Source organism: Lagopus muta, chromosome 7, assembly GCF_023343835.1.
Source record: "Lagopus muta isolate bLagMut1 chromosome 7, bLagMut1 primary, whole genome shotgun sequence".
Classification (NCBI taxonomy): Eukaryota; Metazoa; Chordata; class Aves; order Galliformes; family Phasianidae; genus Lagopus; species Lagopus muta.
Window position 1 is genome coordinate 42664847 of NC_064439.1, and position 27360 is coordinate 42692206.

General features: G+C 43.5%; 2 protein-coding genes across 4 annotated transcripts in view; both read left to right on the top strand.

Moving 5' to 3' along the window:
• TRAK1 (trafficking kinesin protein 1) overlaps positions 1–27360 on the top strand; it is a 489038-nt gene that overhangs the window by 111892 nt on the left and 349786 nt on the right. The window lies entirely within an intron of this gene.
• CTNNB1 (catenin beta 1) lies at positions 5048–27282 on the top strand. Of its 3 annotated transcripts, none has more exons than XM_048951228.1 (17): positions 5048–5485; positions 6185–6390; positions 18703–18763; positions 19252–19479; positions 19615–19868; positions 19963–20201; positions 20286–20487; positions 20807–20951; positions 21443–21546; positions 21626–21964; positions 22233–22391; positions 23190–23309; positions 23452–23602; positions 23695–23816; positions 25167–25227; positions 25978–26198; positions 26504–27282. In XM_048951228.1, exons 3-16 carry the CDS (start codon positions 18751–18753, stop codon positions 26184–26186), a joined length of 2346 nt encoding a protein of 781 aa, XP_048807185.1. In that variant the 5' UTR covers positions 5048–5485; positions 6185–6390; positions 18703–18750; the 3' UTR covers positions 26187–26198; positions 26504–27282. The 3 variants fall into 3 exon arrangements, with proteins under 3 accessions (XP_048807185.1, XP_048807186.1, XP_048807184.1); XM_048951229.1 differs by having other exon boundaries at positions 6236–6390; XM_048951227.1 differs by lacking the exon at positions 6185–6390.

Below are 27360 nucleotides of genomic sequence, written 5' to 3' on the forward strand. Positions count from 1 at the left end.
CAGTGGGTCCTTAGGACTACCAGGCTGTGTTAGAATAGCCAAGTGCCCAGGTAGCGAGAGGTGCTTACAGCTGCTTGGTGCTTACACACCGAAAGGGAAGAGGAAATTATCTGAGGCATAAGGAAAATGCAAAGCCCTAGCCCGTGCACAGCCTGTTTGGAGATTTGTTCAAATGAATCTCCAGCCCCGATATGCTTGTATTTTCAGACCACGCAGTAATTAACACAGATTGGTCTGAGCAGAAAAAAAAAAAAATCAGGCCTTAATAATTTATTATCTTATGTTTTATGGCTATGTATTAGAATGAATTACTCAGAATTGGGAAATGTGGCCTAAAGCTATTGAAAGAAAAACGCAACATTTAGCAAGTATCTTTTAGAAAACAGCTTCGTACAGCTCCATCCAGCTCTCTAGTTAGAGCATGGACAATTAAAGGGTTACGAGTCAGAATCAGTGGCTTCTTGTGGACCAAGTTTGATTAGGAGAGAAGGCGGCAGGTGTCACACCTCTGCCGCTGCCATTGTTTCCCCTTTGCGGCCAGCTTTCCTGCAGGGCTGGCTGAGCACCACTGCCATTGTTTTAAATTAGGAATAGGAGACCCAGAATGATTACAACAGGCACGCGGAGAGATTTTAATTGAAAACTTAGGAGCTGAGAAATTCCGGTTAATGACAACATTTTTACAAGGACCAATATTGTAGATTTCTGTTTACCTTGATCTCGCACTAAATCTTGAATATAAAGCCAGTCTGGTGTTTATTTGTTTGGTTAGTAGTAATTAAAATATATGTGTTCGTAGATGCAGTGCTTCATGTTTATTCTGTTCCACAGTGTCTGCTGCTTAATATGCCAGTAATCAGATATTCTGATGAGTAATGCCTCAGCTGTTAAATCAGCTGGAGACTTTTTCAGTTTCTGAAGCGTACCTGATATATAAACTGTGGTAGATATTCATGTGCACTGAATTGAAGAGGGGAACACTAAGGTGTGTTGAATTATATTTGGTATAAATCCAAAATAGGAACACTGAAGGAAAGAATTACCTGTTTTGGTTTTTTTTTAATATCAAATTGGTGACCAACAATAATTCTATTTCCAAGCTTGAAACATTCACAGAATACTCCAGTTTATGTCAATACAACCAGTTGACCAGATGTTTTCATCAGCATCTTCTATACTAATTTACTAATATTAGTGTCCCTCATTCCTTCTGAATGACCTACAGCTACACACTGGCAGATTTCTTTTTTTTTTCTCATCATTTTTGAGAAGAGGGAAACCTCACCAGTATTTTGAATTTGGCTATTCCTCTCCCTTTATCCATAAAGAATATTTTTTCTTTTTTTTTTTTTCATTAAAACTGAACTTGAGTGGCATGACTATTTGTTTAACAGAGCAAAAACACATGTATTAATAAACTGCAGTTCTCAAGTATGTGGCAGGAGCTACATTGATTAGTCTTGTATCTCAGAGTGCTTAAATATTGCAGACATCTCTGCTCTTTTCCACTTCATGCCTGTATGAAAGAGAAAGCGCACTGTTTTTTTAATATACTACAACTTTACTTTGCTGGAAAGAGGTTTCTTCTATTTTCCTTTTTTTTTTTTTTAAGAGAATGGATCAGAATGATGCAATTTTTTTTTATTATTATTATTTTTTTTGCTGACAAGTGAACGTATACATTTTATCAGTGTCTGAAAAAATATCTGTAGTTGATTCTACAGCACATTCATAGAATATGCGCAGTCAGAAGGCAATAATGCATTTGTTTTTAAGATCCATACAGGAAATCAAAGATTCAGGCCCAGAGCCCTGGATGTTTCTCCATAATTGGTAATTTTGCTTTATCCTTACATTAGGCTGTGGCCACTCATTTGTTACCACGTTTCTTACAAACACAGCCAAATGCCAGGATTTCAAAGGGAAAGGGAAAGGTAAACCAACTAAGTTTACCTTTAGCTGTTTGTTATTTTTAATGGGCTTCCTGCTTTCTACAGTGGTAGAAGTTGGCGCTCCAAAAGCAGTGCTAAGGATGTTAAAAAAGAAAGGAAGAGAGGAAGAGAGGAAGGGAGGAAGGAAGGGAGGAAGGCAGGAAGGCAGGAAGGCAGGAAAGGAGGAAAGGAGGAAGGAAGGCAGGAAGGCAGGAAGGGAGGAAGGAAGGAAGGAAACAAGAGTCTAGCACTATGTACTATAGTTGTTATAAAGAAAAGAAAAGAAAAGAAAAGAAAAGAAAAGAAAAGAAAAGAAAAGAAAAGAAAAGAAAAGAAAAGAAAAGAAAAGAAAAGAAAAGAAAAGAAAAGAAAAGAAAAGAAAAGAAAAGAAAAGAAAAGAAAAGAAAAGAAAAGAAAAGAGAAGAAGGGAAAAGAAAGGAAAGGAAAGGAAAGGAAAGGAAAAGAAAAGAAAAGAAAAGAAAAGAAAAGAAAAGAAAAGAAAAGAAAAGAAAAGAAAAGAAAAGAAAAGAAAAGAAAAGAAAAGAAAAGAAAAGAAAAGAAAAGAAAAGAAAAGAAAAGAAAAGAAAAAGCTGCAACAAAAAGATTTAAATCATTATCTGTTAAAATTTAACCATGAAGATCTCCTTCAGTAAGAAATCTGAGGATTTCTTACTGCAGGGATACACAATGGACACATTAGAAGACTGCTTGACCTTTTGGAAAAAAAAAATATGTTGTCTAGCATATAGTCACCAAAACAAACCTATTAAAGTATAAAGGAGCTCTAAGGAAACTTCTGAAGCTGCGTATTTACCCTCAGTGCTTCTTGGAGCAGGGGGAGAAGAGCAAATGAGGAAGAATAACTGGGATGTTTGTAAATTCATTCATGGAAGCCCCACGCTCTGATATACAATATAACATCAGCTCTTCTATTTTTGGTCCATAAAACACTATTTTTGAACAATCATAAAAACAACGTGTCTTTTAGAGAATTTTAAAATTGAAGAAAGAACAGAATTACATGATAGAGTTAATTATAATGGCAACACTTCCAGCAATTAAGATATTAGTTTCCCTGGTGTTTGTGGGGATTTTTTAAGTGAAATTTTAGAAAATGGTTAGCTCCCTAACAGCTACAAATTTCAAAGCTGAAATGAACCAAATTTCTATTAGCAGTGTGCCTAGATCTAAAAGCAGCCTCATCACTCTGCAGTGAAACAAATGCAGATTAAAATGACAATGAGCCATGCAAGACTGAAACAGCGAAAATTCAACAAGAGTCTAGCACTACGTACTATAGGTGCAATGAATTTATATATATAAATATATACAAAGTTGTACGTTTAAAACCTGTTTGTAAAAGGGCCAGTTCCAGTAGTCCTCACCAGGTCAAAAAGAAAAGCGGTCCACGGTTCAGGGGCCAGAAGATGCGGGCCATAGCCCTCCTGCTCCTGCAGAATCCAGGCTCCAAAAGCCCCATCCTCATGGACCTCAGGGGGTGGGATGGCACACAAAGAGGCTCTGAAAGGTATCTGGGACCATGCAATGAATGCATCAAGGACGTCTGACTGATTCTGCTGTTGTTATCAAGTGCCCAATGGAATCGCTTATAGGGAATTTGGCAATAATACCCTATAGAAGGAGCACTTTGTACTTATATAGTACCTTTGATCCAAGCATCTAAAAAGAGAGGTCTGTCATGACTGTTATGCCTGTTTTATAGAGGGCGAAACCGAGGCAGACAAGATTTTACCAAGATTGCACAGGGAAGTAGCTGCAGAAGGGAGGTGGACAAAGAAAGTAACTCTTCCCCCCATGCCTCTTTTAATGCCCCAAACTCAACTCCAGGAACGTTTTCTTGTACCACAAGTGGAGTCAAACTTCAGGAGTCAAGAACAGCACGGTCCTTCTGCCCATTGCTGCACACTTCCATGGCATGCAGCACCACTGGATAATTCCCCTGGAAGGCGACCAGTGTTCACAGCCTGCTGCCCCTGCACTGCCAGCGTTTGCTTTGCCAGCTCTTGCCGCCTCGTTGCCCTCATTCTTACCCTCCTTTTGGCCCGTGGAACCAAAACAGGCAACTGTCCTGAGAGAAAACACTGCGACAAACCAAGCTGGATGCTTTGGACCTCCAGCTACAGGGCTGTCCTGGCAACATTTCACCTCTTACAGTGGGGACCTGAGGGTGCCCAGAGGCTGGCAGGGGGACACTGCTGCACGCCCTCCAACGGAACGGTTAGGAATCAAAGATTGTTATTATTAGAGTCACTCCTTCGAGAACCATTTTAATGGGACAAGTCTCCCTGCCCTGCACGGGGTGCGGCCCCATAGGGATGGGAAGGGTGCCCGGGCCGCCTGGGAGGTTGGGGCGTGTTCTGCATGCAGCAAACCCTCCTATTTTCTATTTTTTTTTTTTCCACAGGGAAGAATCCCATTTTTTTAAAAAAAGCAGCGACGGGAGAAAGTTCACGCGCAAAAATCATTGTAGAAAAGGCTTTTTTTTTTTCTTCGGTTTGTGTATTACTGAATACAGCGAGAGGAAAAAGAAATCCGTCAGCGTCACTGTGCGAGCAGATAACTCACAGCCCGTGCCGCCGCCGTCCCGCAGCCCCCGCTGAGAGGAGGCGGCCCCGGTGGCTGTTTGAGGAGCGGGGGGCTGGGGGGCAGCTCGCTTCTGTCGTCAAACAGAAATAAATTGCACAACGAGACACTTTTCTTCAGCACCCGCTTCCTGGAGAAAAACGCTGAGCGCGTTTCCGTCCACCACCCCCCCCCCCCCTCCCCTTTTATCCCCCCGCGCCCCAGTCGGTCTATGTGCGAATCAGGAGTGTGCGTTGCGAAACGTGCTTAAAAGCCAGGAAAAAAAAAATTATATATATATATATATATACACTGAATATAATAATCTCCGTGCAAACAGAAGGCGCAGGGACGCAGCCTCCAGGCCGATCTCCGCGGCCGCACCCCTCAAGCAGAACTTCTCTCGCTCGTTCCCTTCTCCCCCACCTCCGGAGCCCAGCGTCCCCGCCGCCACCTCCCCCCGCCCGCCCGCCCCCTCCCTCCCTCCCTCCCTCCCTCCCTCCCTCAGGCTGCTGCTGCTGCTGCCGCTGCCGCCGCGGCCTTCCCCCCGCTCTGTGCTGCCGCTTCCCTCCGCCGTCTCCCTCCGCCCTGGGAGCCGGGCACTATTTCTCCTCCCCCTGCCCTGTGCGCTGGGTGCCTGTGGAATGCTGCGCGCTGGGCCCGGCCGCGGCGGCAGGATACAGCCAGCCCGGCGCTCGCTATAAGAACCTCCTTGTGAGCGCCGCCATTTTAAGCCTCTCGCCCGGTTCGGTGCTGGGAGCAGCAAGCAGCGGCGCTCGGGGACTGCCGCCGCCGCCTCGCACGGTCGCCACACGGGAGGCAGCGGCGGGGGACGCAGCCGGGAGCGAGCTGAGCGAGGAGGAGAAGGGCGGCACGAGGAAGGAGCGACGGATCCGGCTGGGATCGCCCGGGCGGCAGCAGCTGCGGCAGCCGGAGCCCGGGGGGACGCTGCGCTCTCGCCTCAGTGCCACGTTAGTGCTGCCGCTTCGTCCTGCGGGACCTCGGGGCGAGCCCCTCCCTCAGCGGGGAGCGGGAACGCGGGGGTCCGGACTGCGCCTGGGGCGGGGGGCTCCGGGCGGGGGGGCGGAAGGGGTCGGGACAGCTGCGGGAGGCGGCAGCTGCGGCCCCCGGGGCCTCTCGGGAAGCGCGTCCCGGGGCGAGGCTCGGTGGGCTCGGGGCTTCTCGGGAGGGTTTTTCGTTTCTCGGGGAGTCACCGAGCCGCAGTCGCTGTGGCAGCGGGGTGTGTGTGTGGGGGGGGGGGGGTGGGGAACGGAGAACCGTGGGTTTGTTCGTACCGAGTGTAACGAACTAAGCGCGGCCGCTGCAGCCGGCAGGAGATAACTGATCCGCTGCCGCGTGGGTTTTCAGTCTTAATTGCGTGCCTGTATTTGCTGGAGGGCTTGCGCTGCTCGTGGGGGTCCGCGAAGTGCGGTTTGTGACACCCCACAGCTGGGGGTCCCGTCTGGGGACCGCGGTTACCCCCGGCTGAGGCGCTCGGGAACAACTTCGCAGTCGCTCTCGGCAGCGTTGTGAGCGACTCGCTTCCGACTCCCCGTGAAACGGGAGAGCCAGGTGTGTGCCCTCTCCTGAAAAGCCGCCTTCTGTGCGCGGTCGGTCGCTCCTGGGGCGGATTTCTCAAAAAGGTCCTCAAACCCTAAATTATCCTTTAGCTGAAACTCGCTGCAGGACGTCGTGCAGTTGATTGGATTCTCTCTTCTCAGAAGAGAGATTGCCGGCAGAGGTTTCTGGGAAGGGAGGAGAGGCTGTGAAAGTACCGCGGGCAGGCTGTGACTTCGGGAGCAGCGGTGTTGATCTTTGCAGTCGGCTGTTACTTCTTGATCTCTTTCTCGTGGAGCGGCCATTGTTCTGACACTCGGTACGTTCCAGACATCTGTGGTCCTCCCATCCCCCAAAGTATGCAGTGGTGAATGGAAAGAGGCCGGGCTGGTATGCTGAGGTCGGGGGAAGGAAATCAAGGAGGGGTTTTAGTAAAACAGGATCTTTGTGTGCTGGGAATAGGGCGAGGGCAGGCTAGGAAACTACCTGGACGTGTCGCTATTTCCTTCACCTTAAGTTCAGACGCACAGGAGAGAAACTTCACTTAACAAATCTGCTTCTGAATGGCAGAAAGGTCCTCCTGCAAGCCTTTAAAACTGCAGTGAGGGAGAAGCTCGCTGGTGTTTGTTAGGTTAAGTTGTAATGTGAATTTCAATAACTGACAATGCAGGAACCTAATGTTAAATCTTGCACCCTTCATAAAAGATGCTGACAGCTGCAGTTATCTGTCTGCTGTGTCTGCTGCGGAATGGCTGGTACTGCTGGAAGTGAGCTGCTGAAGTGTTGAGGAGAAGTCTTAAACCTCTCTAAATTCAGCCACTGCAGGAAGCATCAGATTGAGTGCTGAGCTCTTCTGGAGCTCTGAGGAAATGTCATTGTTCTGTAGTTATTAGTTCACAAATTTGTTTAGTTATGAATTGATGGATCCAAGAATGTTCATGTTGATGTGTTTGACTGCTTCATTTCAGAGTGTAGGGAAGAAATCAGTAGAAATACCCCGATGAAAGGACAAAGCAACAGAGCTTTTAAAAGCAAGGATTTGCTGTAAGCAAATCTTGATTGGAGAAAGTCAGTCCGTTCTTCAAATGCCGTGTTCTTTTACATCCCCTGCAAACCAGGCTTCCTGTTCTTGCTAAAGCAATAAATGGGCCGGGCTGCTTGCCTGGTACGATCTCATGAATACTCGCATGTTGCTGTGACTGCCTGGTGTGTCAGCAACCAGCTTATAGAATCTCAGTCCTGAAACCTCACTGCCTTTCAGAGGTGAGGCTTTCTTTGTATGGTGAATCTTGGTTTTTAGTGACTTAATATCAGCAGAAGTTTGTGCTTCATTTTTCAGAACACAATACTTAACTGAATTCTTCTGTAAAGGAGGGAAGTCAGTACTGTTGGCCTTCTAAATGAAATTTGGAGTAGAGAGGCATGTAGCAATAAGGGAACAGGAAAGAGCAATTGTGATCTTCTGTCTTTGTGAATGGAAGTCTGAATGTGTTGTCTGAAACTTACGGATAAAGATGTTTCTGCAGAATACTGTCTGGTAGGCAGATTAGTGTGCAAACACAGCAGTAATCAGAATCACTCCTGTTAACTCGGTTAAAGCTGGCAACACAGGGCTTGCAGTGATGAGGGCAGCAAAACTCGTTCTGTAACTCTGGCAGACTGCATACTGTGGCAGGAAAATCGGGCCTGACCTTACTTATCTTGAACATCATATACTTCATGGGGCCTGATAAGACTTGGTGAGAAACTATGCAGGCAGCTGGGACTTGTGCACGGCTCCTCGAGCATGTGGCTGCAAATCCTGAGCCTCCTGCCTTTTTGGGTGGCTCTGCAAGAGCTCCAGCTTAGCCATGGCACCCTGCTAATTCTGCAAACCGTGTGGCACTGAGTATTGCATGTGACTTCCTTGTCTGTTCAGGTGAAATGACTCTCCTGGTAAAAGAGGGCAGGGCATTATTGCTGGCTGACTTTCTGGCTGAGCGTCAGAAGGCTTGTATTGGGGTGCTTTGCTGTGTGACCTATCCACTGTATTGGTTAGGGTTACCAGTGTAAGTAACTTAACTGGTTAATTTTAATATCCATCTCTGATACTTGATTCTGAGTGAGAATTTTCTCTAGGCTGTGTTGGGACAATATACTTGTCTCTTTTGAGATGAGGAAATAAGTAGCCAGAAGTTTGGGGTTTTTTGCACTGACAGATAAAATTCAGGTGCAAGAGAACTTACAATGCTTTTTACTGGTACTTGTCTGTGTGGAACCCCATTGTGATCGTGTGAGTAGATGAGAAGTATTTGCAGGTTAACTTGGGTTTGATTCAAAAGCAAGATGTGTCCATTGTTTCCCTCATCTTGGGAGGTATGGGTGCAGAAGTTGCATGTAACTTTAGTTACAGGAACTTTGAACATGTTCCCATTTGCTTTAGGAAACAACACATGTTGACTCACTATTACAGAAATGGAATGTCTGCTCTGCTAGTTAACACTAGATAAACTACAGTTTAAGGAATAAATTCATCCATGTAAAGGCTGAAAGATTTAATCTAGTATCCTAGATTCCTGCTTTTAAAAGGTAGCTTGAGCTAGCTGGAACGCATTGGAGTTGGCAAATGCCAAGCGTGTGGTTTAAGGGTATTTGCTGGAACTAGCATTTGTAGGTTGACTTGCTGTGCTGAGTAGATTTGTAGAAATTAGAGAAGTTTGCCAACTCTGCAGCAAATGTAGCAAGTATTCCTGTATTGTCCTGGCAACAATTCAGGTGCCCTCCAGTGGTCAAAACTCCTAACATCCTAGAGGTGCTGATAAATGCCGTTACATTGTCAATTCGTCTTAATTAAAAGTGAGCTGAGCGTTAGTGTGTTTGATAGGCAGTGCTTGTTGCACTATTGTAAATACTTCTCCATTCTGACAGACGAGCTAAGGCCACCAGTTCATGCGTGCACTCTTGGATTCATAAGTCTTTCACTGGTGTCAGTGCATTTATGACTAATCCCTCTGGTTTCTTAAACCTGAGATTAATGTTTAACATCCATATTTGGGGTTGGTTATGCAGCTGCAGCTGAAGGAGAAACTAGATTATGGTTGGATACTTTAGGAAGGGAGATACAGTGGCAATTTAGAAAGCATTTGTCTAGCAATAGTTCTGTAATACAGTGGCTGTCTGTCTTATTGATACCTACTATCATTAACTGTGGAGTTACTGTGTTGTTTTTACGTTCTGGGCAGGAAGTTTGAGAGCTGACAGTGTGCTGTTACTGAGCTGCTTTAGTGGTAAATGAAATGTGATGCAATTGTCAGAGTTCTTGTAGACTGTCTCTAAATGGTTGTCAAGGCAGGCTTGTTTTCTGTATGTGACTACTTAAGACTTAAGGAGGATGTTAGGTCCTGACTGCTGCTCTTTCCACTGAGGAATTCTGAATCGATAAAAGCAGGGCTATGTGGAACAGGATCTACAAATGGTGCGAGCAGGTCAGCAAAGTCCGCAAGCAGTACAACTATTAGCAGAAATGCTAGCCTGTTCCCAACTGAGGAAGGCAGGGGTACACATAATGTAGGTGATAGTTGCATCCCTCAAATTAAAGGAGGTGATTTTTTAATCTGTGGTAGAACTTCTCTTAGTGCTTTGCCTGGCTGTGGAAGTACTCCAGCATAATGAATGCTGCATGAAAGCCCACATCAGAACTGCTTGCTGGTGAGTAGATCAAGTTGAGTCTGTTGCTGAGCAGAAGTGACTTAGTAACTGTTTTGAGGTTACAGGCATGAATCTGTGGTGCTTAGCTGATTTAAACAATGAAGACAGAGTAATTGGGTTGATAATACAAGTTCATAACTAGATTAAGTTCATAAACTTGGAACTGTCATAGCAGTCCTTTAATGCTAGGCTTCAAACTGTTGTCACGTGGTTGGTGTATACACTATGTGGAGGCTTTTTTTTTCTCTGTGCTGGATGTGTAGCACTCAATAAGTAGTTGATGCAGTCTATTCCATCCTATCTTAAATGTTAAGATTATGATCAGCTCCTCTTAGAGGAGGAAGAGACATAAATATTTGAGCCAATGTGGACTACTGTATTATAGTATTTTGCTAGTGTTACAGTGTACTTGCCAGTGAAATGCTCTCAAGCCATTGCTTTCAAGCATGAACTGATGATTTCAACAGTCAGCTTGATCACAGCTGTTGCTTCTGTCTCTTGGAGGCAACAGAAGTCTTTATAGAGCACAAACAAAACCCCAGTGCACAGTGTAGCTTTGAGAAGATTGCTTTGGCTATTCCATTTGTAGGTCATGTTGGAAACTGTTGAGTGTACTTCCATGATTTCTGAACACAAAGGATGTTAACAGACTTCCTGCAGAATAACTCCTGTGGATCCTAACGCACTAACGTCAGCAAAGTGATAAAATCCAGTGCTATCAGATTCAAGATACTGCAGTAGAAATGCTCCTTTAAGTAGCAGAGTTTGTGGACAGAGGAGGTGCTGCCTTTGCGCTGTTAGTTACGTGGCAAGGCATATATGCAGGCTTTCCAGTAGCATGTGAAGCTTCAAAGTTCATCTCTTAAAGTGATTTTTTTTTTTTTTTTTTTTTTTTCCAGCTCAGTGCCCTGATAAGCTGAATTATCTTTTGATTCAATTGCCTTTTGACATTGGTCTGTGTTCTCCAGGCTCCCATTTTTACACGTTGGAACTTATCTTAAGCATTTGTTGGCTGACCAGTAGCTCTCAGACCAGTGTTAAGTGTTCCTTTACTGGAACTTTTAATGGGCTGTTTTTAACAGGGTACTTAAACCTTACTGCTTGTGAAGAGCCTGGCTAATTGAACAGGCTGCTAGGGCCTGTATGCTGTGTCTGTTACTCGGAAGTGCTGCTCTCCAGATCCATTCAGTGCCTGCAGCTGAAAGCCAGTTCGGCAGTGGGAGCTCACTAAGTCTTCCTGATGCATTCCCATTACCTGAACTATGGTCAGTGGCTGAAATTGTGCCTCTGTGATAGACTGGAACTCTTCTGGGTGGCATTCTGTAAGCAGGGTGAAGAGAAAGCAGTGAGCACTACGCTGTAGTCTTAGCTGTACTCAGCTTGATGTGCTCACAGTTAATCACTTGGCAAGCTGGGTGGGCATGGTTCTTCACCAAATTGCTGTCTCTTCTAGAGAGGAAGGGTACAGCTGGTGAGTGCCCTGTGCCATCAGATAGCTAGTGCTGTATCTGGCTGTGTGTGCAGCTTTCCTGCTCCTGTGTGTGAGCATGAGGCTGCATGGATTCAGGGAGGAGCCTCTCTTTTTCTGGTCATGTAATCTGAGTCTTTTGATGATTTTTTTGAGTCTAATCTAGTTCTTAGCCTAGTCAGGACAGCTAGATGCCTTTACTTTAGTTCCCTTAAGCACTTGTAATCAACTTTCTTAGAGAAAGAAAGCAAGAACAGAAATATTTGCCTGCTGCTTGCTGTAGGTAATGAGCATGTGCATAGAAACTCAGTGCTCTTAATTGGCCTTAGATTGCTGAGATGACTGAAAATAGAATAGTGTAATGCTTCATTTTGTGACGTGGCATCAAACGAGCTCCTACAAGAGTTAGTGTATAGAGGCCAACCTGCCTTTTGCACAGGGAGCCTTTAGATAACTTCCAAGGCAGAAGGCAAGGGCTAGAAATCTGGGGGGAGGGAGGAGGAGATAGAGTAACAAGATGGGATATGGTAAAAAGCAAAGAACTTTTATTGAGCGTTAGCTGATTGATCTTTGTGTGTTTCAGGTACCCCTTTTCCATTTAAATACTGCCCATGGGTTACTTGAGCTTGTTTGTTGCCTCTTTCCACATGTATTAAGGATATGTAAAGCTTGATGGTGTCAAACTGTTCTCTCTTGTGGGAGGTCACTGAAACAGATAATACTCAGGCTTCTTAATTTCCCGATGCTTACCTGAAGAACAATTTTCTGTGTATAGTCTGTGTTACATCACAAGTTTGACTCTTGATTATTGAAATTAAGAACAAAAAGTCACTGATGGCAAGGCAACTTCCACCTTTCTGTAGGCATCAGCAGGATGTGTTGTCAGAGATATCAGAGTTGGATAGTTCTGTTGCATTTACATAGAACATTGCACTTACCAATGGATTGAAGTATCCTTCCTTGGTAATTGGTGGGAATGATTAAAGTTCATTAATGCATTTGCTCTGTTGAAGACTAGGATTGGCAAACAGGATTTGGTGTGGTACCTGCTGCAGAAAGTTAGATTTCCTGTCACTTGGTAGCTCTCAGTTGTGTTTTTTCTTAACCTGCTGCCATAGCTGAGTTTGCAGTGTGTTAACTACTGAACTAGTAAGGCTGCTGTGACTCATGGCATGACATTTCTTGGGGGATTGAGGGCTGGATGAGTATTTCTACCACCTAAACAGAAGGGCAGTTCACGTGTTCTAGGGCTGTGAAGACACACGGTACGTTTTCCTTTTCACAGCAGTAAAAACAAATGGTGTTTCCCCATGCTGTATGGCTTGACCTGTTAGGGCATCTTCAAATAAACTGTAACAAAACGCTTTCATCTTGTGTTAAGTCAGCTTGCTTGAAATATGAAGTCAAATTAATATCCTGATTCCAGATATGGATAAGGCTAATCCTTAACTTCACTGTCTCAGTCTGAGAACAAAGTAGTCTGTTGCTTTGCTTAAATGTGATTACTTGCAGCCTTGAACCACTGTTAGAGGCAGCTTTTCAGTGTGATCCAGAATAGTTTTTGTCTGTCCACGTCCATAAACTGCTGGTCTGAAGAGCAATTTGAAAAACTAAGGTTCCTCAATTCAGAAGCCACTGCTGGTGCATGACAAATCTGGCTTTAATCAAGGCCTGCCTGTGCTTGGCTATAACTACCTTCAAACTCATCTCTATTCATTGCGAGCAGTTACCACAAGGATGGTTACTCTTGGAATTGTCAGGGGGACTGAGATCTGCCAGCGTCAGTGCTTCACACAGAGTGGGAATGCTACTTGGTACTTGGTTTGTGGACGTGGAATGTATTTAGAGAAAACTGTTTTTTTAACTTTGATACCTTTAAAAGAATGTTTCACGCTAAAGATTTATTTAAATAAAACTTAGCTTTCTTATCTGTTTCTGCTCTGAAATAAAGATCTACTCATTGAGAACAAAGTCTGTAAACCCAACTGTCATTCTTACACTGAGCTTCTGAAATTCCTTAAAATACACAGAACCCGCATCCCTGGAATTTCTTATTAACCTAACATGAAAGACCTTTAAAACCAGCATCCCAGAGCTCAGTGGAAGCTAGAAATTGACCAAATTAAATTTTTTGTGTGCTCTTTGGAAGGACAGGGGAGAAGAGGATTCTTCCTCCTGTTGGGATAGAGAATAATTAGAAACTTAAGGCTACATATGTGAGCAGCTTTTACTTTTCAAGATACTGAATGAAATCCATATAGATTCAAACTTCAAGGCATGATGGACTCTTCAGGTTCCAGGTTATTTCACAGAATGGCCAGGGTGGGAAGGGACCTCAAGGATCATGAATCTCCACCCTCCCACCACATGCAGGGCCTCCAACCTCCCTGTTTAATACCAGACCAGGCTGCCCAGGGCCCCATCCGACCTGGCCTTGAACACCTCCAGGGACGGGGCATCTGCAACCTCCTCTGGGCAGCTGTTCCAGCACCTCACCATTTCTCTGTAAAGAACTTCCCCCTGACATCCAACCTAAATCTCCCCTCCCTCAACTTAAAACCTCATCCTGCTGTTATCTGCCCTTTCAAAGAGTTGGCTCCCCTCCTGTTTGTAGGCTCCCTTTAGGTACTGATAGGTTTCAGTGAGGTCACCCCACAGCCTTCTTTTCTCCAGGCTGAACAAGCCCAGCTCCCTCAGCCTTGCTTTGTAGGGGAGGTGCTCCAGTCCCCTGATCATCTTTGTGGCCTCCCTCTGGACCCTCTCCAACAGCTCCCTGTCTTGTACTGGGGGCTCCAGACCTGGACACAGTACTGCAGATGGGGCCTCACAAGAGCAGAGTAAAGGGGGGCAATCACCTCCCTGTCCCTGAAGTATTTCCCTTACTTTGATCAGCGAATTTTCAAGCTGAATGCCAGTATCCAAGTGTAATTGCTTTCCATAATTGCTGTACATGTTTTTCTCTATAGGTGGATCAGTTTTTTTTAGGTCCCTTGTAGCTTTTAAATAGTGTCATAGAATCTCTCAGGGTGGAGGAGTCCTTAACAAGCATCAGGTCCAACCACAACCTGACCATGCTAACAATTCTCTGCTAAATCATGTCCCTGAGCACTACATCCCAATGGATGTTAAACATTCGGAGATGGACAAAGGAGCTAAAATGATGGGATTCCCCCTATGGAGGAGAAAGAAACAAGTTTCAACTTGTTCTAGGCTTCCTGTTCATCAGTTCAGTGCTATTTGAAATCAATACTGAAGTGTGTATCTCAGTTGGATCGTGTCTCTGTGTGACTAAAAGCAGTGGAAGTAGGCCTGCCTGCTGCGAGGTTGTGTAGCTGAAGTTAAAACTGGGGGAGAGAAGCGTGGGCCAGCTTTTCCTTGGTAAAAATAAAAACTGGAGGAAAGAGCGAAGAAGTATTTTCATATTTAATGTGGTAAAAGAGGCAGATCACAAAATTAGACCCAAAGAAAGCTTCCAGCAGAAAACTGTCATTGCATGTACTTCTTTTCAGTTGTAGGTGTGAGCCGTGATTTTAACTGCTGCAATTTCATTATGAGATGAAGATTTGCTTGTTCTAAGCAAATGTCTTTGTGACATTTGGTGCTGATGGTTAATTTAAAGATGTGGCTCTGTAGTCAGTCCTAGATGAGACATGGATTGTGAGAGCATGGGCAGTAGGCTTTAAATAGGTCAATCAATGGGGATGTGTCAGACTTCCTTTCCCGTATCAGGCTTTCCAAAATGCTGCTTTCAAACAAAAGATTTCTGGAAGACTTAAAAACTTTGTTATTCAGCTTAAGCACTTACCCAGTTTGTAGGTTATCACATCTGCCAGGCATAAATGGAGTCAATTTTAATGAAGGTTTTCTATTCAGATGAAGGCAATAACCGTGAAAGAAGGTGGAAATACTTTGTTTAATATCAGCTGCAAATACGAGCTGTTGTGCAGGCTAGCAGATTGACAGTGAAAGTGAGTTTATTTTAGACAAAGTACAGAAAAGTTGCAAATGGTGTTGTCTTAATGTAGCAAGCAGGTAAATACCAGGCTGGTACTTGCCTCCTGAAGCAGGCTTTTCTCCTAATTGTCTCCATGTGTAGGACAGCAAAAGTAAACAATTTTGTGTGCTTTGTGTCCTGCTGGAGCTGCTTCTCTTTAGAAAGAGAATTAGGTTTCATTGAAGCTGACGGATCATTTACCTGCTTGGCATACACTGTCCTTGAAAGTGAGAAGTTAATGCCAAAGGTTAATCGATCATTAAAATATTCCTCATCTTTCATTCCTTGAGAACAGAGAAATCTGAATTACTCTTTTTTCAAGTTAAACTTGTTCTACTCACAGAAGATCTCAAGTGCATGCATGGGACTGAGGGTACATGGTGCAGTCCAGTGCAGTGCCTTGTTAGTACTCCTCATGAGAAAATTGGTGCATGTTCATTATAAAAGTCCATTAAAAGCTGGAGCTGACGGTGCTCGCTAAATAAATTGATGTGTATAAATTGATGTCCTGATGGAGGTTTATAAGAGGTTAGTAGAACTAACCGTTGGTAATGCAGCCATGTAGATATTTGTTGTGCATAACATGATACTTCGAGGAATTCAGGCCTGAATTCTGGCTCTAGGCACTCCGTAAAACTAGTGAGGGCTACAGAAGTTTGCTATGATGCTAATATTTGTTTCTGAAATGCATTAAATCCTTTTTCTTCCTGATGATTCAGATCCGTGACCTTGACAATGCAGTGTTTCTAGTCCTGTCTCCAGGAAGCCTGAGGAGGAGCTCGATGTAAAGGAGCCTCATAATCTTTGCAGGGTTGGGATTTTCCGGTTTGTTTACCTTTCCCTCAATGATCCACTTTCATGGATCATTGTTACCTCATGGAGAGGTAACAGCACAAACCTTTGCACCTGGGCTGGTGTTGTTGCTGTCAGAGGCAGCAGTTTGCTTAGTGATACGCACTGGGAGGAGTCAGCAGCTTGCCTGGGCTCTGTTGAACCCCTCGTAAGGAGAGAACAGAGTAGGAAGCAAAATACAGAAGAACATTCAGTTGCCGAAACCCTAAAAGCAGTCAGAACATACTGCTTTTCCCTGGCTGGCTTTAATCTGTGGTTATTTTTAACTTTGAGGATTAAATCCAATTTCACATCTAAATTAGGAATGCTGGCTGGAAGTGCTGGGGGGCTTTATGGTTGTATGAAATGCAGATTAGGAAGTTAGAAACTTTGAGGTGCAGTAAGCAGGCTGATCTAAGGTCAGCGCTTCAAAGTCACGCTGTATCTGACTGGTAATGCAGCTCTGAATGCTTAACTCTGTTCTCACTGCTAACCCGCAGGTGTTCTTCAGCTTCATTTTTAAATGTTATTGCTGTGCACTGACTGATGTGCTTTGTTGGATCAGTACCGCTGCTCGTCTGATTTCTTCAGGATGTTGAAAGTGAGCCATTTTGGAGTGCAGTTGCTGTAAACGAGCTGCCTTCCTTTGTGCAGAGTTCAATAGCAGAAGGAAGTGATGTGTGTTCTCCCCAAGCTCCCTATTGCATATTTGAATGTGAGATGGTACTGACTGTCTTGGTGCTCTTGGCTATTCATCTACTGGAGTAACTTTGGAACTAATCTGGTGATTGGTTTCTTATTAGCAGAGCAGGCAAGAGAGCTTACCGTCAGCATTGATCTTTTGTGCAAAGGATATTGAGCATAGCAGATTACCTTCAATACTGTTCTGCTTCTTTCTGCGTGGAAGGTGTTAGTGGGGCTGGCAAAATAATGCATGAGCTTGCGTGCTATCAGGGTGTTGTATCGGCACTTCTGCTGACTTAGACAGCCAGGAGAACTTACTTATTAATGGTGAAGTGATAGCTTGAGTTAGTTTCTCTTTCCCTTTCTTTACCAGAGCTTACTCCCAAACTCTTAGCAGCATCTGGAAAGAATTGTTTTGCAGCATTTGAGGTAGTGGAATGTGCGAAGCAGACTGAAGCAGCTCGTCTCCTCAAGGCTGCAGAGTAGGATCCATTTGGAAACGTCAGCATTTCCTACTGCTCAGCAGCATATTTACTGTATGTTGTGTTGTATCTTAAATCAGCTCCGTGCTGCTTATCTGCTACAGAAGCAAATCTGCTGTCCATTTTAAAAGAGTCAGGAAAGGGCTGCTGCCAGAAATGGTGGGAGCACTAAGTCAGGTCAGGCAGCACTGGTGTTTGTGCAGCAGAGTAATGGGTTTGCTCAGGAACTGCTTGGGGTATCCTGCAAGTGGCTCAGACAGCAAACCACAGCGTTGCCTCAGCATTGCGTAGTCGATTCACTGAGAGCCCTGAAACTGCAGGCCTGTCTTCTGTTGAATTATCATTTTCTAAAAGCTGCTCCTGAAGGAAATCCTTAAACTGCTAAGTCTGTCTTTACACAAATAAAGCGTCAGATGGACTTTGTTCTCCTGACACAGTACAGCAGACCTGTCCTTGCCGTTACTTCATTGTCTAGGAATGTTTTGATCAGCATAGCTCTAACACCAAACACACACTGAAAGCTGATTGCTGGAAGAGATGGTTTTGCTCTCTGCACTAGTTACCACTACAAATGTTTCTGCTTGGCTAGCTCCCAGAAAAGGCTGTCATCAGCACTGTGTTTGTGCTGGAAAAAAAAACAAACAACCCTCCAATAAAACTGATACAGACTAGTAACAAAAAAAACCCCAACACAACGGAGACAACAGTCCCCCAGAGTTGGACTGCATGGGGAAAGGGAGCAAATAAAAGCACAACAGCTTTGACTGACCACTGTAAAGTAGCAGCCTTGAGTTTCTCTGTCTGTGTTAATGAGGAGAGAGCTACAAATGTATGGTACAAGTACTTTGGTAGTGTGTGGTGATATTAAAAGGATGTGCATACGAGATTTGATACAAGATTTAATCATAGCTCAGCTTCCTGTGCCTTGGATTTCAGGAAAAAAAGAAAAATTAGCAACTTAATGAGTGCAACTGAAGCAGAGTTCTTGATTTTCAAACCTGGTTCAGTTTTCCATTTTAAGTTCACAAAAAAGTATTTTATATAGAAAGAAGCCTTTTTTCTTGTGGTAAGTGAAGAAGGAGGTTCAGTTACAATTTTTTGTAACACTGAAATGATGGTAGATTGCCTTAAATGGTCGTTAAGCTTTCCTGGCAGAAATCCTTATTGTAGCCCCATATCAAGCAGTTTCGCTCATATCTTCAGAGTGAGAAGGGAATGAGCAATTCCAGTGTTTAGCCATTGTCTCTGCAGGACATCTTGGGCAGAAGTGAATGTATCTTACATACAGTCTGCCAGAAGTCTGGGTGATATATCTCATTCTTCTGTGTCCATAGGGGGGTTGCTAATTAGCACTGATACACTCTCTGTAGCAGTGACGTGGCAATATGTGTAAGCTTTAGATTGCAGTTCTACTGTTAGAATATGAAATCCTGTCTTACTAGCTCTGATTAGTACTTAATAAGTTCTACTCTTGCTCTTTTTTAGAGTCTCTGAAAGGTAGCAAGAAAGAGTTCTGGGAACACAGCAAGGAACATGGCAACCCAAGGTATATAATTTATTACACTTAATTTTTTATTAGACTCTACCAGTTGTAATAAAGAAGAGTTAAACTGGCTCCTTACTTTCCTTTTTATCTTTTCTAAGTCTCTTGAATAGAATAATGCTTACTGTATTGCAGCAATTAATCTTACCACAGTAACTTCAGCCTGCAAAGAGTTTTGTCATTGTAAATGTTTTGAGTCACCTAAGTATGGCCAGGTACCTAATCATATGATGTGGAAAGGGAGCCTTTAAGCAGCAGTCTTAAGTCCCAACAACAGTGATTGCTCTGTCTGCTAGTCAGGCTTATAAATGTCTGCACTGGTATAATGCCTCAGTTTAAAATGGCTGTCTCATTTTCTGTGCTAGACTCAGCTGGGCTGAGGTAGCTGTTTGTAACAGTTTATTTTACTGTGGAATCCTAGTTATTTTTTGAAGGACTAATACATGTTGGAGTAATTCAACTAAACCAAATTGTTCAATGATTTGTTACAGCTGACTTGATGGAGTTGGATATGGCCATGGAGCCAGACAGAAAAGCTGCAGTCAGTCATTGGCAGCAGCAGTCATATCTGGACTCTGGTATCCATTCCGGTGCCACAACAACTGCTCCGTCTTTGAGTGGTAAAGGAAATCCTGAAGAGGAAGATGTGGACACAACACAAGTCCTGTATGAGTGGGAGCAAGGGTTCTCTCAGTCCTTTACCCAGGAGCAAGTTGCTGGTAAGGCCTTCTCTACTACGCCAGCTTGTTTAGACGTGCAGCTTAATAATACAGAAACGTCAACACTGAATTATTGTTAATCTAGAGGAATATTATTCCTATTTGAGTTGAAGACATATTTACCTTGGTTTTCAGATATTGATGGCCAATATGCAATGACTAGAGCTCAGAGAGTGCGTGCAGCTATGTTCCCTGAAACACTGGATGAAGGAATGCAAATCCCATCCACACAATTTGATGCTGCCCATCCAACTAATGTGCAGCGCCTGGCTGAGCCATCCCAGATGCTGAAACATGCCGTTGTTAATTTGATAAACTATCAGGATGACGCTGAACTTGCAACTCGTGCAATCCCAGAACTGACCAAACTGTTGAATGATGAGGACCAGGTAAGTATTTCATATTTTGTTAACTTTGGTCTAGCGTGCCTGTGGAGATCTGTTGATGTCCTTACACAGAAGCTTTCTTTCCATACTCCTGTAGGTGGTGGTAAACAAGGCTGCGGTTATGGTTCATCAGCTGTCCAAAAAGGAAGCATCTCGCCACGCTATTATGAGGTCTCCTCAAATGGTGTCTGCAATTGTACGTACCATGCAGAATACGAACGATGTGGAAACAGCCCGTTGTACTGCAGGCACACTACACAATCTCTCACATCACCGTGAAGGCTTGTTGGCAATCTTCAAATCAGGAGGCATCCCTGCCTTGGTTAAAATGCTTGGGTATGTGGATTGCTGAGACAGTAATTTGTGTCTTTGAGCTGTTGGTGGTAGATCCGGATACTCATCAGGCTTTTCCTTTTGTAGGTCTCCAGTGGATTCTGTGTTGTTCTATGCCATTACAACTCTTCACAATCTCCTGTTACATCAGGAAGGAGCCAAAATGGCAGTCCGTCTGGCTGGAGGGCTGCAAAAAATGGTTGCCCTGCTCAACAAGACAAACGTTAAATTCTTGGCCATCACGACAGACTGTCTTCAGATTTTAGCCTATGGCAATCAAGAAAGTAAGGTAAGTGCTTCAGCTCTTGAACCTCTTCTAATGAGCAACTTGCTAAGGATGGCCTTAAAGGATCTTGTGTACTGATGTCTTTGTTCTGATTCCCATGTCAAGTTAAGGATTTTGTCAGTTGCCGAGCAGTTTGCCAGTCAGTCCTGGCCTTGAAAGAAGGATGCTATTTTGTGGAAGTGTTCATGGTCAAACAGTTCACAGAACTGACCAGTAGTTGTTTTTTTAGAGATCAAGCACACGGTCTGTGCAAGCCAGCCTACTCGCGTGACCAGGAGGTGACAGATAAGTGCTATATTGCTATATTTCTGCTGTCTTTCAGCTGATTATTCTGGCAAGTGGTGGACCCCAAGCTCTAGTAAACATAATGAGGACCTATACTTATGAGAAACTATTGTGGACCACGAGTAGGGTGCTGAAGGTGTTGTCAGTCTGCTCCAGCAACAAACCTGCTATTGTTGAGGCTGGTAAGTACATTCCTTGTACCTCTTTCTCCTTTCCCCTTTCCTTTTCCCTTTCCTCCTTTTTTTTAAATAAATGTATACTGGACTTCAGAATCAGTACATTCTGCACTAACGAGAACAGAAGCTTGCCAGCATTGGAAATTAAACACAGTTGGTCTTTTGATTTATAACTAGTTTTAGAGGCCTTAAGTGTGCAGAAGTATAAAAGAGAGTCTGATTCTATTAAGTCTGCTGTGGAATTAGCTAAGTGCCTTTATGGCTGAATGTTGTCAGAATTGTCTCCTTACAATATTAATACCTTTTAAGTCAACATCACAGAGAGAATCACAGCTTTTTTTCTTCATATGTATTGAAGGGTAAGGGTCTAGGCATAGTAGGGTACTAATCCAAAGAAAGAACCAGAAGCTTGTGAGATACTGTGAGAAAAATTATTCCATTTACAGGGTGAGCATTTGAGTAACAGTGAGTGACAAACATGTACCATTTTCTCCTAGGTGGAATGCAAGCTTTAGGACTCCACCTTACAGATCCAAGTCAGCGTCTTGTCCAGAACTGTCTCTGGACTCTGAGAAATTTGTCAGATGCAGCAACCAAGCAGGTAAATGGGCCTTCTAAGGGATCAGGATCAAAATAGTGGGAGAGGAAAGAGACTAAATTTTCTTCTACTCTTTTTGCAGGAGGGAATGGAAGGTCTTCTAGGAACTCTTGTTCAGCTTTTAGGATCAGATGATATTAATGTTGTGACTTGTGCTGCCGGAATCCTTTCTAATCTTACTTGCAACAATTACAAGAACAAGATGATGGTCTGCCAGGTTGGTGGCATCGAGGCTCTTGTGCGCACAGTTCTTCGAGCTGGGGACAGGGAGGACATCACAGAACCTGCTATTTGTGCGCTCCGTCACCTCACCAGCAGACATCAGGAAGCTGAAATGGCTCAAAATGCAGTACGTCTCCATTATGGACTGCCAGTGGTGGTTAAACTGTTGCACCCACCCTCACACTGGCCTTTGATCAAGGTAAATAAATAATGGCTGATGTCTGTCAGTGCTGAAAACCAGTGCCTTTTTAATGTAACATTAACTGAGAAAAATACTGTGTTTCTGAGGCGTTGGAGAACATAACTTGCCTGATGGAAAGGCTGCTTCAAACGAGCAGCTTTCGAGTTGTCTCTTACCGAGATCCAACTGTTTGGGACCAACTGATTTAATAACAAACAAACACAGTGCTAAATAGCAAACACACCCCTTACGTTCTCTTATTCCCCACCTCCTTTCTGAACTGCAGGCTACTGTTGGGTTGATTCGCAATCTCGCGCTCTGCCCTGCAAACCATGCCCCGCTGCGTGAGCAGGGTGCCATCCCACGGCTAGTTCAGCTGCTGGTCAGAGCACATCAGGATACCCAGCGACGTACTTCCATGGGTGGAACGCAACAGCAGTTTGTGGTAAGTGGCCACCAGGAACTACAGTTACCTAAAGAGCTGTTTTCTTAACTTCTGCTCTGGTTTGTATTACTCTGTTGGTATGCTGATCGTTCTGCCTTGGCAGATCTGAAGTGTTTCTGAATGCAGCAGATTGTAGAAATACTGGTTTTGCCTACCCTGGCAAAGAGAGTAGTTCTTCACAAGGAAGTTCCTTCCTTGTTGGCACTATGAGTTTTGGAATGTTGTCACAGCTTAATGCATATTCTCATGCTTAGGGCTGTACCAGTACAGAGAAATTGCACGGGCTCCATAATTAACATACTAGGTCAATGTGGCAGAATCAGTCTTGATTTTTCCCTCCCCCTGTTAAACATGGTGACGAAGGGGAAGTTACATTAGCATAGGCAAAAGGAAGCACTACCTACTGGTACAGGACTGTAGTTAATACTTGCACAGTCAGGGCCTCTTAATGACCGAGTAGCACTTTCAAACCTAGTAAAAGGCCAAGCGAATTCAGCTTGGGAAAAAAAACAACAGTATTGTCAGACGTCAAGTTTATAATGGACTGGGAAAAAAAGGAGAACACAGGAAGATGTTCCACTGAAATGCTTCACTCACTGAATTTAGCTGGATAAACTAGGCCAGGTCTTAGCAGGGATGTTAAGCTGGAAGGTGGCAGTAGGTAGTGAGTACTGATGCCTGCTGGGGGAGGAATGTGTGTGCAGGAGATGAGTTTGGCTGATTCTTTGATAATGATCAGCTTGTTAGAAGATGTTGTTCAAGATCTCAGCTGAAATGCCTTTTGTTTCCCCGACTTAGGAGGGTGTGCGCATGGAGGAAATCGTTGAGGGCTGCACTGGAGCCCTGCATATTCTTGCACGTGATGTTCACAATCGAATTGTAATCAGGGGTCTAAATACCATTCCACTATTTGTGCAGGTAAGCGGGAGCTCAACAAAATGCTGTAGTACATGCTAGAAAAACTAGTATAACTGCTCCAATGCTTTGGTGGTAGAACTGCTAATTTGCATTGTGCTTTTCAGACAGAAGAGTTAAAAGAAACCCTGTGTTTTGATTGCAGTTGTTGTACTCCCCCATTGAGAATATCCAGAGAGTAGCTGCGGGTGTACTTTGTGAACTTGCTCAAGACAAGGAAGCAGCTGAAGCAATTGAAGCTGAAGGTGCAACTGCCCCTTTAACAGAACTGCTTCATTCTAGGAATGAGGGTGTTGGTAAGTGAACTTAAAAAAAAATAAGTTTCATGCTTTAAGTTAGAAAAGTTGCTAGAAGAATTGATGTTGACTAAATTTGCTTCTTTTAATAGCAACATATGCAGCTGCAGTGCTGTTCAGAATGTCTGAGGACAAACCACAAGACTACAAGAAGCGACTTTCAGTTGAACTGACAAGCTCCCTGTTCCGGACTGAGCCAATGGCTTGGAACGAGGTGAGTTGTGTCCCTGTATGAATGGCACCTTGTGCAGACTTCACTTTCAAGTCCCCCCTCCTTCCAGAAGTGTAGATGCCATCAGTGATACGGGTTCAGTTTTAACGTGTGTAGCTTCGTTACTCTGCATGTTCAGGTTCAGTGAACACGTGCTCATAGATTTGCAGAAAATTAGGCAAGCTTCAAGTGCTTACTGTTGTCCTAGGAGAACAATTTATTCATAAACAGGTGATGCTGACAGTCTTGGGAATCTACTGCATAGGGCAAGAAACCCTTCTAAGACTACAGAGTTGCTCAAGTAGAATGAAGAATGAGCAGTCCTAGAGCTGCTACTTTAGTGCTTTCTTTTCGGATAGGAAGAGTCTAAAGTTTCTAAATCTCATTTTGCTCTGTGTAAAGCTGTGTATAAGAATTCTGTACGTCTCTGTGCTGCTTCTGGTTTCAAAGGACAGCTCGGCAGTAACCTCTAGGAATTTCAGCCACTTTTTGCAGATTGTCCAAACCTGATGAACTCTGGTGGCAAATGCTGAGGAAAGAATGATAGGATACAAAGTATAACCATACCATTATCCTGTAAGAACTCTTAGCAAACCCTGTAGGACTAAGAAGCTTGGTGTGGGTATATCGTTTGTGTTCTCCTTAATTGAGAATTGAGCTATCAGACTTGGAAGTATTTGCAAGCTATCACATGAAGTTTTTTCATGCTTAAAGTCCTGCACAGTGAATTGAGACTGAAAACTGTCTTTAGGGCATGTTTCACTAAGTCTGTCTTTCCCCAGATCCTTGAGGTTCAGGAGTTTTATCTTGATAATAGGTAGCAGCCTTTGACTTGTAGTATTTAAATGCTCATTTCTGATTTCCTAAAGTCTGTATCCATCTAACATAGTAACATGAGGAAACAAAGCAAAAATGGAAGATCTCTTTGAAATACAGGTTGTTTCATTACACTGCAGACATGCAGTTCAGTAATTTGACAAACCAGGGGAAGTGCAGTGGGAACTAAGTGCTCTGTCACTAGCTCAGGAATCTCTATCCAGCTGACTCACAGAGGTTGGGTGGGTATACCAGAGCAGTGCTCCCAGACCTGCCTCTTCCTACTTGTTCCCAAACAGAAGTCTCTTTCCAGTGATTATGGCTCCTGTATCTAAATAGGGCTGTTAGACAGTGGGTGCAGATGCTTGGATAAAAAGACATTTCACATTCACAGAAGTGTAATACTGCTGTGTGCAGTGCAGAAGAGTTGCTAAAAAAGGATTTGTGGCAAGCTTTAGAATTTCTTAAATTCAATTACTAGTGTTGGCCCTAAGAGCTGACATTAAAACCGTTCTGTAACTTTCTGTGCACATCTAGACAGCGGATCTTGGACTTGACATTGGTGCCCAGGGAGAGCCTCTTGGATACCGCCCAGATGGTATGTCTGTTCCATTCCCCTTGACTAAGCTTAAGCTGAATAAAGTCAAGTCACTGACTGTAAAGGAGAACTGCAAATGACTTAAGAGTGAATTACTCTTCAGCAAGATATTGCAAACTGACAGGCAGATGGGGAACTGCCAGTTCAAATAAGCAGTTTCTGCAACACCTCTGGCTGCACTGAAATGGGAGCCATATGAATGTGCAAAATTGGTGTTGCTTGTCTGAGTCTTGCAAGAGAATCTCCCACTGAGCTACTGTTTCCAGAAATCTTAAATCCTTTACAGATGGACTTGACAATTCCAAAAGTGCAGTTTTCTTTAAAACAAATGTTGGTATTGTATATATTAGTCTTTAAGTGTCTGTAGAGTTAAACTCAAGCCTATCCCCACGGGTTCTGAGCTATTTTTGACTAGTCTTTCAGAAGAAAGTCTGCAGTCTCGTAGCCCGGTTTTGCTGTAGTATTGTTGGATTTTAGTACTGTTGATTGTGCAGACTAATGGCTTGGCTGGAATCTGCTCGTGCTTCTGACTGCAGTGTGCTTTGTCTGCAGAATCACACTGGAAGGCTGTTTCAAACGATGGAATAGTCATTAAGGGCAGGCAGCAGATCGTTTTGAACTTGGCTGAACTAGAAAAACAATTAGATGGCTACAACGATCTTCTCACACACTGATACTTGCAGCTTCTGATGCGTCTAACATCTGTTAACATTATGCTCTTTTTCCCTCTGCCACCTTTAACTTTCCTAGATCCTAGCTACCGTTCTTTCCACTCTGGCGGATACGGTCAGGATGCCTTGGGTATGGACCCTATGATGGAACATGAAATGGGTGGCCACCACCCTGGTGCTGACTACCCAGTTGATGGGCTGCCAGATCTTGGCCATGCCCAGGACCTTATGGATGGGCTGCCTCCAGGTGACAGTAATCAGTTGGCCTGGTTCGATACTGACCTGTAAATCATCCTTTAGGTAAGAAGCTCCAATCTTGAATTTAAAAACAAAACAAAAAGAGAGAAACGAATTACTGGACTCAGGACTTGGTTGGCAGGGAGGGAATGGCTTAAATGGGTCCCCGTGTGACAGAATACTGAAAAAAAAAAAGCTCTGGAGACACACGATCACTACACTCCTACAATCCAAACTGACTTCTGCCGTTAAATGTGGAAGTAATTAACTGTAATGTCTTGTGCATCACCAGCTTCATGCAGTCTCTATGTTAAAATGCTGTTTACTAAGGAACACTGACATTTTAATCTTTTTTTTCTTCTTTGCAGCTGTATCATCTGAATGAACTTGCATTGATTGGCCTGTAGAGTTGCTGAGAGGGCTCGAGGGGTGGGCTAGTATCTCAGAAAGTGCCTGACACACTAACCAAGCTGAGTTTCCTATGGGAACAATTGAAGTAAACTTTTTGTTCTGGTCCTTTTTGGTCGAGGAGTAATAATACAAATGGATTTTGGGAGTGATTCAAGAAATGAGGAATGCACAAGAATGAATTGCAAGATGGAATTTATCAAACCCTAGCCTTGCTTGTTAAAAATTTATTATTTTTTTTAAATCTCTGTAATGGTACTGACCTTTGCTTGCTTTGAAAGTAGCCTTTCTTTTTGCAGTAACTGTTGTTAGTTTTTTTTTTTAAGTCTCTCGTAGTATTAAGTTATAGTGAACATGCTACAGCAGTTTCTAATTTTTAAGGATTGAGTAAAGGTGTAGAACACTAATTCATAATCGCTCTAACTGTATTCTGAATAAAGTGTAACATTGTGTAGCCTTTTTGTATAAAAAAACTAGACAAATAGAAATGGTCCAATTAGTTTCCTTTTTAATATGCTTAAAATAAGCAGGTGGATCTATTTCATGTTTTTGATCAAAAACTTTATCCTGGGATATGTCTGGGTAGGGGCCAGTAAGAACTGTTTATTTGGAACCTTGTATTGGACAGTTTACCAGTTGCCTTTTATCCCAAAGTTATTGTAGCCTGCTGTGATACAGATGCTTCATGAGAAAAATGCAGTTATAAAATGGTTCAAAATTAAAGTAAACTTTTAATTCACTCTGTGTCAAATTATTTCAGTCTGTATAGTTATGCTTTGACAGGTCTTCCAAAACCTGTTCTCAAATTGCACAACAC